Raw genomic sequence first — 17,734 nt, 5'->3', positions numbered from 1 at the left:
AGGGCGTCGGCTCCAGGAGAATGTTTTCTCTCTCTGTTGGCTCTGGAGAAAGGTTCCTTGTCCTCAAATTTCCCATCAAGGAGCTTCTCAGGAACAGGGACCCCATGTCTAAAGGATGCGCTCGGCTCCTGGTGCTGCTTTCTTGGTGGTATGAGGTCCCTAACTCTCTGCTTGCTTTCCCTTCCTTTTATCTCTTGAGAGATAAAAGGTGGTGCAGACCACACCCCAGGGAAACTCCCTTTTGGCTCAGGGAGGTGACCTGAGTAATCCTTTTAACCATAGGCAGAGATTATTTTTTATAACACATAGGAAAATCACAAAATGGAGTACAACTACACATGGCCTAACCAAGTTGATACATATTTTGGGGGGACACAATTCAATCCATTACACGCATGTCATGTCGAGATATTCCTTCTAAAGTGAACAGGTTATTACACCTGGCCCTTCCCACAATGAAAAAGGAGGCACAATGCCTAGTGAGCCTCGTTGGATTTTGGAGACAACATATTCCTCATTAGGGTGTGCTATTCCGGCCTATATACCAAGTGACTTGAAAAGCTGCTAGTTTTGAGTGGGGTCCAGAACAAGAGAAGGTACTGCAACAGGTTCAGGCTGCCGTGCAAGCCACTCTACCACTTGGGCCATATGATTCAGCTGATTCAGTGGTGCTTGAAGTGGCAGTGGCAGGCTGTTTGGAGTCTTTGGCAGGCCCCTATTGTTGAATCACAGCGCAAACCCTCAGGAGTTTGGAGGAAAGCCCTGCCATCCTCTGCAGTAGATAACTACTCTCTTTTTGAGAAAGAGCTTTTGGCTTGTTTCTGGGCCTTAGTAGGGACTGAATGCTTAACCATGGCACACCAAGTCACCATGAAGCCTGACCTGCCCATTCATGAACTGTGTTGTCTGACCCACAAAGCCATAAAGTTGGACATGCACAGCAGCACTCCATCATTAAATGGAATATATGAGTCAGGCCTGAGCAGAACCTGAAGGCACAAGTAAGTTGCCTGTGGAAATGACCCAAACGCCCATGGTATCCACTTATGTCACATTACCTTCCATCTCCCAGTCTGCACCTAAGGCCTCATGAGGAATTCCTTATGATCAGTTGACTGAGGAAGCAAAAACTCACGGTTGGTTTACAGAATGTTCTGCATGATGTGCAGGCATCACTCGAAAGTGGACAGTGGCAGCACTACAGCCCATTTCTGGGACCTCCCTGAAGGACAGTGGTGAAGGGAAATCCTCCCAGTGGGCAGAACTTCGAGCAGTGCCCCTGGCTGTTCACTTTGCTTGGAAGGAAAAATGGCCAGATACAAAACTGTATACTGATTCATGGGCTGTGGCCAATGGTTTGAAGGGATGGTCAGGGACCTGGAAGAAACATGACTAGAAAATTGGAGACAAGGAAGTATGGGGAAGAGGTATGTAGATAGACCTCTCTGCATGGGCCATAGAAGTGAAGATATTTGTGTCCCATGTGAATGCTTACCAAAGGGTAACCTCGGCAGAGGAGGATTTTAACAATCAAGTGGATAGGATGATGTGTTCTGTGGAAACCACTCATCTTTCCCCAGCTACTCCCATCATTGCTCAATGGGCTTATGAACAAAGTGTCCATGGTGGCAGGGATGGAAGTTATGCACAGGCTCAGCAGCATGAACTTCCACTCACTAAGGCTGACTTGGCTACAACCACTGCTGAGTGTCCAATCTGCCAGCAGCAGAGACCAACACTGAGTCCCCTATATGGCACCATTTCTCAAGGTGATCAGCCAGCAATATGGTGGCAAGTTGATTACATTGGACCTCTTCCATCATGGAAAGGGCAGCATTTTGTTCTTATTGGAATAGACACTTACTCTGAATACGGATTTGTTTTCCCTGCACACAATGCTTCTGCCAAAACTACCATCCGTGGACTTACAGAATGCCCTATCCACCATCATGGTATCCCACAAAGCATCGCCTCAGATCAAGGGACTCACTTGACAGCAAATGAAGTATGGCAATGGGCCCATGCTCATGGAATTCATTGGTCTTACAATGTTCCCCATTATCCTGAAGCAGCTGGTTTGATAGAACAATGGAATGGCCTTCTAAAGACACAATTACAGCACCAACTAGGTGTCAATACCTTGCAGGGTTGGGGAAATGTTTTCCAGTAGGCTGTGTATACTCTAAACCAGTGTCCAATATATGGTGCTGTTTCTCCCATAGCCAGAATTCATGGGTCCAGGAATCGAGGGGTGGAAATGGGAGTGACACCACTCACTATTATCCCTAGTGACCTGCTCACAAAATTTTTGCTTCCTGTCCCTGCAACTTTATGCTCTGTGGGTCTAGAGGTCTTAGTTCCAAAGGAAGGAATTCTCCCACCTAGAGAAACACCACTGATTCCATTGAATTGAAGCTAAGAATGCCACGTGGCCACTTTGGGCTCCTTATGCCTCTGGATCAACAGGCAAAGAAGGGAGTGACCATATTGACTGGAGTGGCTGATTCTGATTACCAAGAGGAAATCAAATTGATATTACATAATGGAGGTAAAGAACAGTATGTCTCGAATGCAGGAGATCCCTTAGGGTGTCTCAGTACTACCATGCCCTGTGATTAAAGTCAATGGAAAACTATAGCAACCCAATTCAAACATGACTGCTAATGGCCCAGGCCCTTCAGGAATGAAGGTTTGGGTCACCCCACCAAGTAAAGAACCACAACCAGCTGAGGTGCTTGCTGAGGGCAAAGGGATATGGAATGGGTGGTAGAAGAAGGTAGTTCCAAATACCAGTTACAGGACCACGTGACTAGTTGCAGAAATGAGGACTGTAATTGTTATGAGTATTTCTGCCTTGTATGCGTGCACCAAATATTTTTTGCTTTCTTTACTGATAAAATATAGGATGTAAACAGGGCTTTTGCATATTCAGTTGTATGTGTGTTCATTGTATCATGTTAGGTGCAAGTATGGCTTTATAATTGTCTTTATTCAGAGATTATTATGGTTTAAGGAGATGTGTACAGGTGCGAAGGTGACAAGACACCCATCCAGTTCTTTTCTGCTGATTTTCTCTTCCAAATCAGTTTGTTTGGATAGACGACTTTGAAATCCAGGCCTTCCATTCTGCCTGAGCCCACAGAGTGGGCAATATTAGCTCACAGCCAGATGGTACTTGAGTTCAAGTTTTGCAAACACAACACCTAGCGGTTGAACTAAAGTGAAGACCAGAGCAGCTCATAACACTGAAACATTGAAAACACCCCCATGGATAGGTACTCCAGAATACAGCCATATATTTTCCCCCATTGACTTATTATGAACTCACTAAGCGGAAAGGAGTGTGACAGAGAATTTAGACTGACTTAGTCATTTTGCCACTGATGGAAACCATGTGTCCTACAAAAAGAAGCCATTACCACTGCAATGGCATTTGTCTTCCCATAATTCTAGCAATTCCTAGGCCCCTTTCACCTAGATTCAAAAATTTTATCTGGTAAGTGGTAACTCTGGTGAAGGGTAAGGCAATACATAATACTGGGGAAGCCAGCACAACTTCTCCAAGGCAAGGTCATAGCAGCTCCATAGACACATCCAAACTCCCTAAGGCACCAAATTGTTGGGTTGAGGGCTGTAGGGACCATGGTCTCGGGGCACATCTAGCTCAACTGGCATAACATAGTTTATAAAGAAAATGTTCTACATTCTATTTTGGTGAATAGCGTCTGGGGCCTTAAAAGCCTGGAAGCGGCCATCTAGGATACTCCACTGGTCTCACCCCTTCGGGAGCAAGGAAGAATGAAGAAAACTAAAGACACAAGGGAAAGATTATTTCAAAGGACTAATGGACCACATCTACCACGGCCTCCACCAGACTGAGTCCAGTACAACTAGATGATGCCCGGCTACCACCCCTGACTGCTCTGACACAGACCACAATAGAGTGTCCCGGACAGAGCTAGAACAAAATTTTAACTCAAAAAGAAAGACCAGACTTGCTGGCCTGACAGAGACTGGAGGAACGCTGAGAGTATGGCCCCTGGACACCCTTTCAGCTCAGTAATGAAGTCACTCTTCAGGTTCACTCTTCAGCCAAAGATTGGACAGGCCCATAAAACAAAACAAGACTAACACAGCCCTGGGGCAAGGACTAGAAAGCAGGAGGAGTCAGGAAAGCTGGTGATAGGGAACCCAAGATTGAGCAGGGGGAGTGTTGACATGTCATGGGGTTGTGAACCAATGTCATAAAACAATATGTGTACTAACTGTTTAATGAGAAACTAGTTTGTTCTGTAAACCTTCATCTAAAGTACAATAAAAATAAGTAAATAAATAAAATAAAAATTTATCTCGGCTGCTGGATCTTTGGGAGCCCTCTGTTCTGCCTCTGGGCCTTTCCAAAAAGCAACCTGGGAAATACCTCCGCTTTGGAGTTAGAACAGGTTTTAATACTCAGCTCCAATACTTACTAGCATGTTACCTTGATTAAGTTACTTAACATCTCTGTAAGTTACTTAACTGTCGAGAAGGATGGGGTGGTACCATCTTACATTAATTCTAAAGTACATGGGGTTTTCCCCCACATTTTACTATCTTTGAAATTGAGATGTATCTTGCTAACAATAGTGTGACGTAGTTGAATATGCAGAGATTTTTCTTTCTTAATGGTAACATGAAATTACAGTGCATCTCACCATCAATGGCGTCTTGGATTTCAAGAAATTCAGTATTAATCCCTAATTTGCCATTTCCTCAAGGATTCAATAGGATAAAGTAAGCACAGGGCTTGGCACACAGTAGGCACTCAAGGGCTCTTGCATCCCCATTGTGACTAGAATCAATACCTGGCCGGGTCTTAGGCCCTCCAACTTCCTTCACCTGGTAGTTGGTCCATCAATCAGAGCAGTCTGATGGGGTGCAGAAGTCTGGGGAGATTAGACTGACAATCTGCTGGCCAGTGTTCCAGTTAGGGATTGTTGTCAGGCCCTAGGGTCCTTTCTTGTCAGTAGCCTCTTGCCCTCTACCCCTGCCCCATTAATATCTTTAGCCAGATCTTACCTCTGCTGCTACTGAATTCCAAGGGTAGGGAAATGCACTAGGTGACTTCTGGAACCATGATCCCATATTGTCTCCGTCTCATTCCAAAGATCCTCCCCAAAGCCTAATGAGGCTTGTCAGTTGAAGGACTCTTCCAAGGTCATAGGAATCAGCCCACAGGGCAGGAAGCCAAGTCCACATCCTCAGAGGCCCCCTCTCATACTTCCAGTTGGGGAGCTGATACTTGGATGCCTTTGAAATTCAAGGGCACCAACTCTGTTCACTTCTGGAAAGAAAGAAAGGAAATAGCCGCCTGAGGATTAACAACATCCAAACATCTCCCTGTACAGAAATGTGGCTTGCATGGCTTTTACAGAGCTTCCCCAGCTTTCTCAGTGTCCCCTTCTAGCAGGTTGGCAGCCAGGTGCAGGATGGCCTCAGTTCCACTCCCCACCATCCCTCTTAGCACCCAGGTGTAGAGCTGCAGACTGCAGGGGCCCTCCTCTCTGAGGCACCCATCTTTAACATGTCCCTAGAGGCTTTTTCCCAGGGCACTCTCAGGACCACAGTGAAAAGGAAGAAAGGGCAAGAAGGATTATCCACGGCCTCTGGACATTTCTTGTAGCTTGACTATCTTCCAAGTGACCATAAAACAACAAGTCTGACCAAACTGCTGCATGACAGTGCCTGCCACCCAGTATTCTGCACCATGGCCAGCGCAAGACTAGGAATTAATAACTGTGAGTAACTATCCTGGAAACTGTCTCCAGGAAAAACAACCCAGTTTCTACCATCCAGCCTTGGAAAGATAAGATCCAGCCTAGCAGAAAAAAAGGCACACAATTTCAGAGCAAATGTAGGACTCTAAATCCAAAGAGCATCCTGGGACCTGATTCCACATCTGCCCTTCCTCCTGTCCCAGAGGTACAACGAGGAGGGGGGCCATCACTATGTGGTCCAACCTGCTCATCCTAGACCCTATCCCTACACGTCTCTGCTCAGCCCTCTCTGGGTGCCCTTGTTGAGACCCACCATGTCTTCTGCCACAGCCTCCTTTCTGCTCTCCCTCCCTCCAACACCCCAGCCTCGCCCAGCCCTGCTCCTAGGATGCCCTGGAAAAACAGAAATCTCATCACATCATTCTGCTTAAAAACCATCAATGAATAAGAATGGTAAAATATGTCTAACATCACTTATATAAAAAGACAAGAAAAAGCAAATATAGAGAGACCAATGTTTACTAGTGGTTACCAGGGGTGGGAGGGAGAAGGAAAGAGGAGATATTGCTTCCAGAGTACTGAGTTTTGGTTTACAGTTACAAAAAAATTACATTGATTAAGGGTAGAGTTACATAGCCAATTATTTTAAGTGCTGTCAATAAGTTGTACACCTGTAAAAAGTTGAACTGGCAAAAGTTGTGTGATAATTATGCTTACAACAATGACAAAGAGTAGCTGCTGAGGCTGCTTATGTACAACTAAAAACCTCATGGAATTTGGTTCCTTGGTTTGGAGATTTAGGATCATGGTTTCATGGGACATCCCAGGTAATTGGCCTAATAACGTGTTTAGTGCTTCTGTTCTAACTTCTAGTTCATTGCATAGTGCCTGGGGTCTTAAAAGCTTACAAGTAGCCATCCAAAGCACAACAATTGGTCTCTCTTCACCTGGGCCAACAGAGGAAGAAGGAGAAGCAGGAATAGGAGGAGGAAATGGAATGTGTGGCAAATTGCCTCCATGAACAACTGCCTGCTTTGCCATGAGACCAGAAGAACTGGATGGTGTCCGGCTACCATAACTGAACATTTTGATCAAAGATTCCACAGAAGAATCCTGGTCAAAGGGGGGGGAGGGGAAATGCAGAACAGAATTTCAAATTTTCATGGACTCCAGAGTTTCTAAAGCCATGGAGGCTGGATGAACCCCCAAAACTATTGCTCTGTGATAATCTTTAAACCTTAAACCAAAAATATCCCCTGAAGTCTTCTTAAAACCAAACAATAGTTTAGCTTAACTAGTAAAAAAATGTCTGCCTTGAGCATTATGCTCTTTTAAGGTCTCTATGGTATCAAAGTGACAACAGAAACTCGAAAGGTTAGATAGGAACAGTAGGGGGCAGTGGGTTTATGTTAATGGCGGAGGAACAACTCAGAAAAGGAGGGTGAGAATGATTGCACAACTCAAAGAATGTAATCAATGGCACTGAATTATACATGTAGAAACTGTTGAATTGGTGTATGGTTTGCTGTGTATATTCTCAACGACAACAAAATAAATAATTTTTTTAAAGGAATGGCAAAATATGAATAATTGTGAAGGTTGGAGGTGGAGGACATGGGGTACATTTTATTATTCTTATTACTTTTGGGTATGTTTGAAATTGTTCATAATAAAAAGGTTTAAAGCAAATTCTCAGTGGCTCTCCAGGGATCTCAGGATAAGTCCAAGGTCCTAGCACCAGCATTCAAAGCCCCTCAGGAGCTGCCCTAACCAACTCCTCCAGCTGGCCTCCAGCCCTCCAGGACTGCACTCCCTCAGTTTTCCCAGCTCTCTGCTGCAGCCCTAAATTTGCCCTTGCAGCTCCTTCCTCTCAGAACACTTCCCCTTCTGTCCTGCCTAGACAACGCTTCCTTGGAAATGCAAAGAAAACGACCCCCTGTTCTGGGACACCTTCCCAGACTCTCTGCTCCCCACTGCCCAGGGGGCCTTAGGCCGGGGGCCTTAGGCCGGGTGCCTGCCCAGGCCTGATAGAGACCGAACACCTGTATGTATTTGGGAGAGACCAGAAAGTCTTGGGTAATACAGCAGGTGCGACGTTTACTGGAACTTGGGCAAGTAGGGTTCTCTCTCTTGGCTTCTGCTTCTGTCACTATAAAATGTAGATAATAGCGTATTTATTTCACAAGGCTGAGGTAAGACTTCGGAGGCATTCTCTGTGTAAACAGCTTCACACAGCGGTGCTGGCCGGGACGAAGAGGGAGAGACTGAGACTGAGACTGACTTACAGACGGACAGACTTCAATCAAATACTACAGTAGGTATTTACGCAGCTTGTCTTAGGCAAACCGCTCCCAAAACCTAAGGGAAAGGAATGGCTGCTTAGCTCTTGCCGGGAGCTAGAGAAAACTGGGGAAAATCGCTGACATCAAAGTCACAATTCCTCTCCCGAGCCCAGGGGCGATCCATACTTTGGGGGATCTTCAGAGCTTGAGGCCCGAAGCCCGAGGCCCGGGCCGGGTTCTGCTCCCCTTTGGAAGGCTCTGTAGGTGTGTGGTCGGGCCCTGGCTAGGAGGGCACGGTGACAAGCGCTAGCGCGTGCGGTTTCGCGAGCCCAAGCCCCGGCCGCCCAGGCGCGGCGGCCAGCAGATCCCAGCGGGGTCCCCTGCAGCGCCCCCCTCCCCCGCACGCGGGCTGCCGGGGCGCCGCAGCTCGTGCGTCACTGCGCGGGCGGGGGCGCCGCAAGGTGAGGGCCCCGCCGCCTTAAGACGCCACGCGCCCCTGCGCTGCTCGGAGCTCGCAGCGCGCGGAGCCGGCAGGACGTGCGGGCACAGCAGCGCCCCACTCCCGCCCGCGCTCCGCTCTCGCTCCACCGCTCTGCCGCCCGCGCCCGGCTCGCAGCCCGACAGCAGGCAGCCGGCCGAGCGCGCCAGCCCCGAGGCACGAGCCAACAGCTCCAGCCGCGACGCCTCCCGCAGCAACAGGTACGAGCCCGTGGGCTCGGCGCCGCCCCCCCCCCCGCGCCGTCCCGCGCCCGCCTGCCCTGCGGCCCCTGGCCCAGCCGGTGGCCCCCGCGTCGGCGCCCGCACTTCCTTGTACGCGGGCTTCTCCCTCTCAATTCACGCGGGTTTCCCGCATTTTTCCATCATTCTCTACTTCTCATCCTCTCCTTATGCTCTCTTTTCTGCCCTTTCTATCTCCATCTCTCCTTGCCTCAGTTTCTCTCCCTGTCTTGAATTCCCTCTCTCTCTCACCCTCTTTCTCTCTCTCTCTCTGTCCTTTTCCCTTTCTCTCCCTCTCTTTCGTTTGTTCTTTCATTGTCTCTGTATCTCTCCCTCTCTGTCTCTCATTTTCTCTGTCCCTCTGGGTGTCTCGAATTTTCTCTCATTCTCTTTTCTGTCTGTTTCTTGCTCTCTCATCCTCTCTCTCCCTCTCATTCTTTGTCTCTGTCATTCTTTCTATGTCTCTGTCTCTCTCTCTCTCATTCTCTTCCCCTGCTTCTCACCCTCTCGCCCTCCCCAGTCTCTCTTTCTCAGTGTCTCCCCACCTCCCGGCTCCCCTGCTTGCTCCCCTGCTTTCCCCCAAGCCCCCAAGGCTGAATTTGGGGGTGCCCCAGTCTGCCCTGGCTCCTCCCGCCACCGCTATGCTGCTGAGAAGCGAGTGATTTCCCACCTGAGCCCGTGGGGGTCGGCGGGACTGGTTCTTATGGTGAACAAAGTCCACAGAGTCCCAAAGAGACAGAGGCCAACCAGAGAGACTGAGGCAAGGGGCCGTCGGAGAAGACTGGGGAGACAGAGATCCCGGCACTCAGACAGAGAAAGTGCTTTGCGAGGGTCCCAGAGAGAGGGGGACCAGGAGAGGGAGATGGGTTGGACACGGAGTGCGTATGCTAGAGAGAGCGTCTGAAACCCTGAGAGACAGGAACAAGCAGGGGAGATGGCGCAAGAGGGCCAGAGACCTGCAGTGTGACAGGCAAGCCGGCTGCTACAGAGTGGGTGCGCATCCAAAAACCACTAACCTGCAGAGAGATACAGGGAGAGACAGAGACGAGAAAGACAGAGAGACAGGTAATGGTTAGAGAAAGTACCCGGGGGACACGGAGACTGACAGAGACACATCTCCAGCATGTGACACTGGACAGGTGCGCCAGGGACCTACAGAGGTGGACCGTCAGGGAAATCAACTGAGAGAACTGGAGAGACCAGATAGTGTCAGGGAACGATGGAGCAGCACAGCACTAGCGAGGAACAGAGACAGCGACAAGCAGAGAAACTCAGAGAGACGAGAGCAGATCAGAGAGAGACAGAAGGAGAGCCAGGGACAAGCGTGGAGAAAGACGGAGAGAGACAGAGAGGAGCGCCTAGCTACAGAGAAAGTGCGCTAGAAAAAGAGACGCAGAGAGGCAGAGAGACAGCGACGCTGGCTGCGAGTGGGGGGAGACAGGGGAGTAACAAGGGACACAGAAAGGGGAGAGCGCGGAGACAGAGACCTACAGACAGTGCGCACACTTGAGCGAGCGAAGAGGCTGAGAAACAGACAAAAAGAGTGAGAAACTGAGGCAAGAGAGTCAGAGACCACGGTGAGACACACCCGCACACCCCAAGAGATAGAGGCAGGGCTGGATTACCCGATAAGCAAGGTACACACGGCCCAGTTGTGTCTTCTCACCAATCTGCAGTGCACAATTTCACCTGTCCCCCACAACGTCAAAGACGTGGTGAAACCCATGTGAGATTGCTAACCACAGATTAGCAAATACATAAAATTAAGCCCGTGCGTACCTGGCTCAATGCAAACTGGTGCTTATAGTGTTTACCGGTTAATCCGCCTCCGGACAGGGAAAGCGCACTAGTGAGAGACCTGAGAGACAGAGACTAGAGTGACCCACGGAGACGGACAGGGCTGGAGCGCGCGCGCATGCGCTGACAGGAGAGCCTGCTGGAAAGCCCTAACTCCGGGATCCAGAGACAGTGCGGGAGACCACCCCCCCCGCCCCCGCCACACACACACAGGCCGTCGGGAAAGACAGAGGCGCCAGGGACTTAGAGGCCCTGAGTGAGGTCCGCAGAGCAGAGAAGAACCCAGGGAAAGCGTCTGGCCGGGCGGCGCGGGCCAGGGAGGGAGGGGCGCTCGGCAGGCTGAGTAACCGGCCCCGTTTGTTTCTTTCGCCCCCAGCCTGAGCACTGCTCCCCGTCTCCACCATGACATCCAACTGCACCAACAGCACAGACACGCACAACAGCAGCAGCCACGCGTGCGTCCCCCTCTCAAAAATGCCCATCAGCCTGGCGCATGGCATTATCCGCTCCACCGTGCTGATCATTTTACTCGTCGTTGCGTTAGTTGGCAACCTAGTGCTGGGGATCGTGCTGCAGCGCAAGCCGCAGCTGCTGCAGGTGGCCAACCGCTTCATCTTTAACCTCCTAGTCACTGACCTGCTGCAAGTTTTGCTTGTGGCCCCCTGGGTGGTGGCCATCTCCGTGCCTTTTTTGTGGCCCCTCAACAACCACTTCTGCACAGCCCTGGTTAGCCTCACCCACCTGTTTGCCTTCGCCAGTGTCAACACTATCGTGGTGGTGTCCATAGATCGCTACCTGTCCATCATCCACCCTCTCACATACCCAGCCAGGATGACCCTAAGCAAGGGCTACAAGCTTATTTATGGCACCTGGATCATGGCCATTCTGCAGAGCATACCCCCATTCTATGGCTGGGGCAAGGCTGCCTTTGACGAGCGTAATGCCCTCTGCTCCATGCTCTGGGGGGACAGCCCCAGCTACACCACCCTCAGCGTAGTGTCCTTCATCATAATCCCCCTGATGGTCATGATCATCTGCTACGCTGTGGTGTTCAGTGCAGCCCGCCGGCAGCATGCTCTGCTGTACAACGTCAGGAGCCACCGCTTGGAGGTGCGGGCCAAGGACTGTGTGAATAAGCATAAAGAGAGAAGGAGGAAGAAGGATAAGTTCCAGCATGAGCGCGAGCTCCAAAGTCAGGATGAAGGTGAGGTCAAGGCCAAGGAGGGCAGCATGGAGGCAGAAGAGGGCAACATGAAGGTCAAGGAAGGTAACTTGAAGAAGACTGAGGGTACCATGGAGGCTGAGGACATCGAGGAGACCACAAAGAGCAACATGGTAGCCAGCAAAGGCAGCATGGAGGCCAAGGAGGGCAGTGTAAAAGGTAAAGACGGTGGCACCGAAGTTGAGGAGAGCAGCATAAAGGCAGACGAGGGCCGTACAGAGGTCGACCACTGCAGCATTGACTTGGGGGAAGATGACCTAGAGTTCGGTGAGGATGGCCTGGAGTTTGGTGAAGGTGTCCATTTCAATGAGGATGACATCGAGGCCTGGAACATCCCAGAGAGTCTCCCACCCAGTCGTCGAAACAGTGGCGACCTTTCTCTGCCCAGGTGCTATGAGTGCAAAGCTGCCAAAGTGATCTTTCTCATCATTTTCTCCTACATGCTGTCCCTGGGTCCCTACTGCTTTCTAGCAGTCCTGGCCATCTGGGTGGATGTCCAAACCCGGGTTCCCCAGTGGGTGATCACCATAATAATCTGGCTTTTCTTCCTGCAGTGCTGCATCCACCCCTACGTTTACGGTTACATGCACAGGACCATCAGAAAGGAAATCCAGGATATGCTGAGGAAATTCTTCTGCAAGGAAAAGCCCGCCCAAGAAGACAGCCACCCAGACCTGCCTGGAACTGAAGCCGGCACACAGGGTGGTAAGATCGTCCCTTCCCACGATTCCGCCTCTTCGCCTTGAAGTCACTTCTAAAGCAAGCCCTGAACTGTCCGTCCACAATGAACCACCCACAATTCCATTAATGCCAACCCGTACCATCCTAAGCAGAGGTGTTGCACACACATCATTCTTACTGCAAGCTAGGTAAATATGTGCAAGAGGTAGGAACTGGGTTTTCCCTTAAAAGCATAGTAGGAACTGGGTTTTCTTTCAAAGCACAGGTTTGAGGTTCTGACTGAAATTTCTCCCCCAAAATTATTAGGCTCTAAATTTCTTAAAGCAACAAGGGCTATCCATTTTGGACCGGTACTCAGTATTCTGTTTGTCTCCCCGGAGCCACAGCGTGGCTTCCTTAGCTCTGAGGAAAACGAAAGGTGATTCCTGAGAACTTAAGGACTCTTAGGCCTTCGGGTCAGGAGCTCATGAGCAAGGGCTACGGCTTACGTTCAACTGAAAGAAAAGCAATGGACCAAATCATTCATGGAGCCCAGGAAGCAGAGCCTGACTGACTGATTAATGTCTGAGCCAAATTTCGAACTGAAGAGACCCACAACCTGGTGCAAAGGCTATTATGGAAGCTAAGACAAAGGGCATCATGTAGTTAGAATACCAAGAAGGTTTCTCAGTCCCCTAAAGGGATCCAGAAAAGTGGACAAGGATAATATGGCTTGTATGAAATAGGAAGCTAGTCCAGGGGAAAAGAGAGAAATAATAACCTACATTCATGGGGCCAAACGTTGACTTTTTTCCTATAAAATCCTGGGGTTTTTGCATGGTCGTGTCATACAGTGGAAAACTGCCAATTGACATAAACTATTTGAAAAATAGTGGGACAGAAATCATGCCACTCTTCTAAATTTCCCCTTTGTGAGTGAATCAGGGTACACAAAACTTCAACGTTGACTTTTTTTTTTCCTCAAATAGGCCTTTTTGACCAAATAATATTTCTAGAAAAAAGAATTTCAGATGGAAGTGGCCAAAGTCCTACAAAACTCACACTGCCAACCAAGAGTGATGTGCCCTTCAGAAATCTCTTTTGTGTCTGTGAGATCATAGACAAGAAGTATGATCTCCGCATGGGAAGTAAATAAATCAGGATGAGCGTTTTCCTTCCTCCAGGCACGCTGTGTCTTTTCCACCTGTGGCTCTCTCTAAAGCTTCTCTCTGCAGATGCGGAAGGTATATGAGAGAGTCAGAAATAACAGAGGATCGTTAATGCCTGGCAAGCAGCTGACCTGTTGCAAACAAAGCTTTCAGGTCAGATTTATCGTAATTACTGCTGTTGAAATATATGACTTTGGAAAAATCTTTACACTATCTAAATTATCCCCCAGGTCAGTACAGAGGGAAGGTGTTTCCAAATTCTAGATCTTGAAATTACCTTGAGTAGGGTTATATATGTTATTTCTGAGGGCACAGGCCATATCTACATGACCAAATAGACTTGAACCAGAAAACTATCAAGCCAGTGCTTTTGAGCCTTCTGAAAACCAAATTTAATTATTAATATGGGTTAGAGAAGAGGAGGGAGTTTTAAGGTGAAAAATAGTTCATCAGATGGTTGTATATAAAGATGTCCATACTCAGAGTTCAGCCTCATTCTTGTATGATTACCATATCTTTATGAGAACTTAAATTTCATTCATACAAACTTATTTATTGGCTGTATGCCCAGCTCATTTAGATTTCCCTCGATCTCTTCCTCCTCACAGCTTCCAACATTGGCTTCTCCAGGGGGAGAAGTAAGCCTCGATGTACTGGGGCTGTAAATAAGCCTGCATGGGAATTTGGGATTGTCATGTTCAGAATTTGGAAAAGGAGAGGGGACAGACCCAAATGATATTGAGCTGGCTGGTCAAATTGGTATGTCCACGTAAACCTTATTGATTCCAACTTCGTAAATTTGGAACTTGTGATAATCCAGACAAGGCTTGAGGGCTGAAGTTTACCCACACACTACCATTTATTTTTCAACCCAAATGTATAAAGTGAATCAACAGTCATAACTTTATTATACCAATGTATTGCCTAACTCTTGTATTAACCTGCCTTACAGGGTATCCTGGTGAAAGAAGGGCCTATGTGACTGCTCCTTCTACAGGGGTATTGCCTTCAAGGCCTGCCATAGTCGGAGGAGTTCAAGGCAGCTGTAGGTTGTCCTTTGAGCAGAGATGCCGATCTTGGTAGGAAACAGGGATTTCAAACATAAATGTCTCCAAATATTTTGTTGAAACTGAGCTTCTCGTTTTATTTTTAAAGCTCAACTCCTTCAAAGTGTATCAGAGAAAACTATTTGCCAAACTCCCAAATCCAAGTGGAACCAGAACCTGTACGAGTGTGGTAAGTTCATTTCACAGAATACACAATGTTCTCCAAGGCAACGAGGCTCGCCGATATTCTCTTTTAAACTTCCTCTCTTCCCTATTTTAATTATTGGCCATTCTTTTGGCAAATTGGATTTTTCAAAGGTGAAGACCTTTTGAAAATTGGAGAGTGGAAAAGAGGACCTTTGAATTAAGAGCATTCTGCCTTGATGACATTTTCTTCTTAATGAACAATAGGGCCTCTAGTTAGCTTGGATATAGCAACTGCTTCAAATTTTGTGCTATTTCAAATAAAACTCTATCAGCTTAATGAGGGTTTACTGCAAAAACCCTTTGCCATTGGAAAATCTGAAAGCACACAAAAAAGTCATCATTAGCCTCCCAGATCGTCATCATATGCAGTAGCTTCTCCTAAACGTTTTTTAAAGGATGTATTCTTTTGCCAAGGCCACTTCATGTGTGCAGGAAAAATCCCATTAAAGTACAAGGGCCAAGGCAAGCCAGACTTTAAAAATGATGTGATTTCAAATTTAATGGTTTCCTTATTTAAGAAGAATAGGGCATCTAGTTTGCCACAGAGTTGCAGGTGCTTTGGCCAACACACCAATTTCAACGAGCTTGGGAAGGGAGTAAGAAGGAGCAAGCCCTGGGCTTCTATGAAGTTTATCATGTGAGGGTCGGTCTTTTCTAAGATGCTGCGAATACCAGCTCCCTGTCTACCTCTTGCCGTCATGCCCTCTGCCTTCACCTACCTTACTCCCCCCACCCTCCCACCCCCGTGCTGGCCCTGCTTGAAGTCCTGTCTGCTCACCTGCCCCCCCATCCATGCCCCCAAACTCAGAGCTGACAGATTGACAAGGAACTGGGGACTCATGGAAGCAGGGAAGGAGAGAACTGACCAGCAATGAAAGGTATTTTTCCATCTCTTCCCCAACTCCAGTCCAATTTAGAGATGATAGATACCTACTGCAAATTCAACAGGTAAGGAGAAGTGCCATTTTATAATTTAAGGGACAGAGACACCTCATTTCCTACAAAAGGCACCCCAATACAACACATCTTTGGGGCGCATTCAATCCTGTAGATGCTGTCCAATTATTTCAGCAAAAAAAAACACACCAAAATATTTTATCTATAAAATTATAAGGTGTCTAACATTGCCTTATTTTGTTCATAATTAGCCAATTCAGCTAGGTAGGGTTACTTCAAAAGATTTTTTCATCCTATCTGAAGAATGATCTACACAATTAAACTAGGCTTTCTTAGATTTTGCCAAAAAGCTGTTTAAAATATTTGAAATACACCACTTGGAAGAGAAAAAATATGCATCACCTGGCAATTTGAACTCTTCAAGATAAACCCCTCAGGGGTTGTCGTGATGAAACAAAGAGAGTAACAATTTATACTACTGGACTTTATTTTTTTCTCCTGAACTCCTCCCCCACCCCCCGGCCGCCGTATTTTGAGAAAAAAAAAAAGTGTTTTCCCCTTATAATGCCTTTTTTGTTGGATTCCTCTTGAAGACAAACCCCATGCTGTCAGGAGAGGCTTCTCTAAGCAAAATGTCTTTTCCTTCTAGAGCAGACAAAAGATTAAGGGAACCATTGGCTGCTAGCCAGTTGCCAAGATAAGGAGAGAAAATCTTGTCAGTCATGGCTTTAACCCTCTCCCTCTTTATTTCTCTCGTCTTCTTTTTTTTTTTCTTCTGCTGGCTGGACAGGTGCTCTTGGCCTCTCAAAGCCCCACCCCTCCGCCCCAAGTTTAGGATGAGGAGATAGAAACAATGAGCTGGAAACAGCAGGCCATAGCCTAAAACTCAAAAAGATGAGAAACCCTTGTCATAAATTCTTCCAATGACTTACAAACCATCCCTTCCTCTCCTGCAAATGCCCAGCTTGCTTACAGCAGTCTCCTATAAACAACGAGACTGGCTGAAGAAAGACATAGGAAAGCTAAAATCCACTGAACTTGGCCACTGGTTGCCAGGTCACCGGCAACATAACTGTTCTTCGGTAAGCAGAATAAGAATCCCTAGAATAAGGTAAATGAAGGTTGTCAATAGGAACCAAGTGTTCCCGTCATTGCTTCCCCAAGTCCCCAGATCCTGGAGTACACATACCAAGGGGAACCATAGTAACTTGTACACTCACAAGAGGTTGGCCATGTCTGAGGATTAATTACTAGATAGATCTCTCTCGTTCTAAAATATAGACACAAACAAGATTGGCTTTAGTTTGGTGCTTCAAACTTGAGTGGCTTTTCCCCCCTCTTCATCTGTGTTACAACTTTAATGTTAAAAGTGTGGTATTTTTGCTTTAGTGGTGTATTGCTTTTTGTAGTGATTCTCCTAATTGTAAGCTCTAACTGTATATGTGTTTTTGGAGATAAGATTTTGTGTTCGTAGTGCCATCTTCAAAAAAATGGGTAGTACATACGTATGTAAACCTAGTTAATAAAATGCATGCAGAATTCTATGTCAGTTTCTGAAGTAGAACATAGTACATTTGTTTTTAAACGTTTAGAGTATATACCACAGGATTTTAAAAATGGCTCCAAGGTGGGGTGGCAGGAAGTGGTGCCCTTCATTCACTAAATCCCTGGTACAATGTACGATGGGTGAGAACTGGTTCTGGTAGCAGTGCTCGTTAATGTGAACTAATCGTCTTGGCCGAAGTCCTTGCTGGCAGTTCTCCAGAGCACACTTGCCACTAGTATGCATTTTCCATGAACTGAATGTACAGAATGCAAAAGACAAGACAACCCTTTCTCCAAAAAGGACCCCAGGATAGGCTCTTGGAGTCTTGTTAGAAGACAAGAAGAATACTGCACTCTCAAGACCCAACCAGTACCTGACCGTGGACAGGCAGGATCACTACAGTGACCATCCTGCCCTCCTGGAGCATTACCAAAA

The 17,734-nt window shown here is 47.5% G+C and overlaps 1 protein-coding gene across 1 annotated transcript; it reads left to right on the top strand.

Moving 5' to 3' along the window:
- The first annotated feature begins 10,954 nt into the window (after nt 1–10,954).
- On the top strand, nt 10,955–12,520 carry GPR101 (G protein-coupled receptor 101). Its single transcript, XM_064278131.1, has one exon. The coding sequence runs from the start codon at nt 10,955–10,957 to the stop codon at nt 12,518–12,520; it is 1,566 nt and encodes a 521-aa protein (XP_064134201.1).
- The last annotated feature ends 5,214 nt before the right edge of the window (nt 12,521–17,734 follow it).

The sequence above is a fragment of the Loxodonta africana genome, chromosome X (genome assembly GCF_030014295.1).
Source record: "Loxodonta africana isolate mLoxAfr1 chromosome X, mLoxAfr1.hap2, whole genome shotgun sequence".
Taxonomy (NCBI): Eukaryota; Metazoa; Chordata; class Mammalia; order Proboscidea; family Elephantidae; genus Loxodonta; species Loxodonta africana.
The sequence above is the reverse complement of the archived record's forward strand: the minus strand, read 5'-3'. Positions and strand labels throughout refer to the sequence as shown.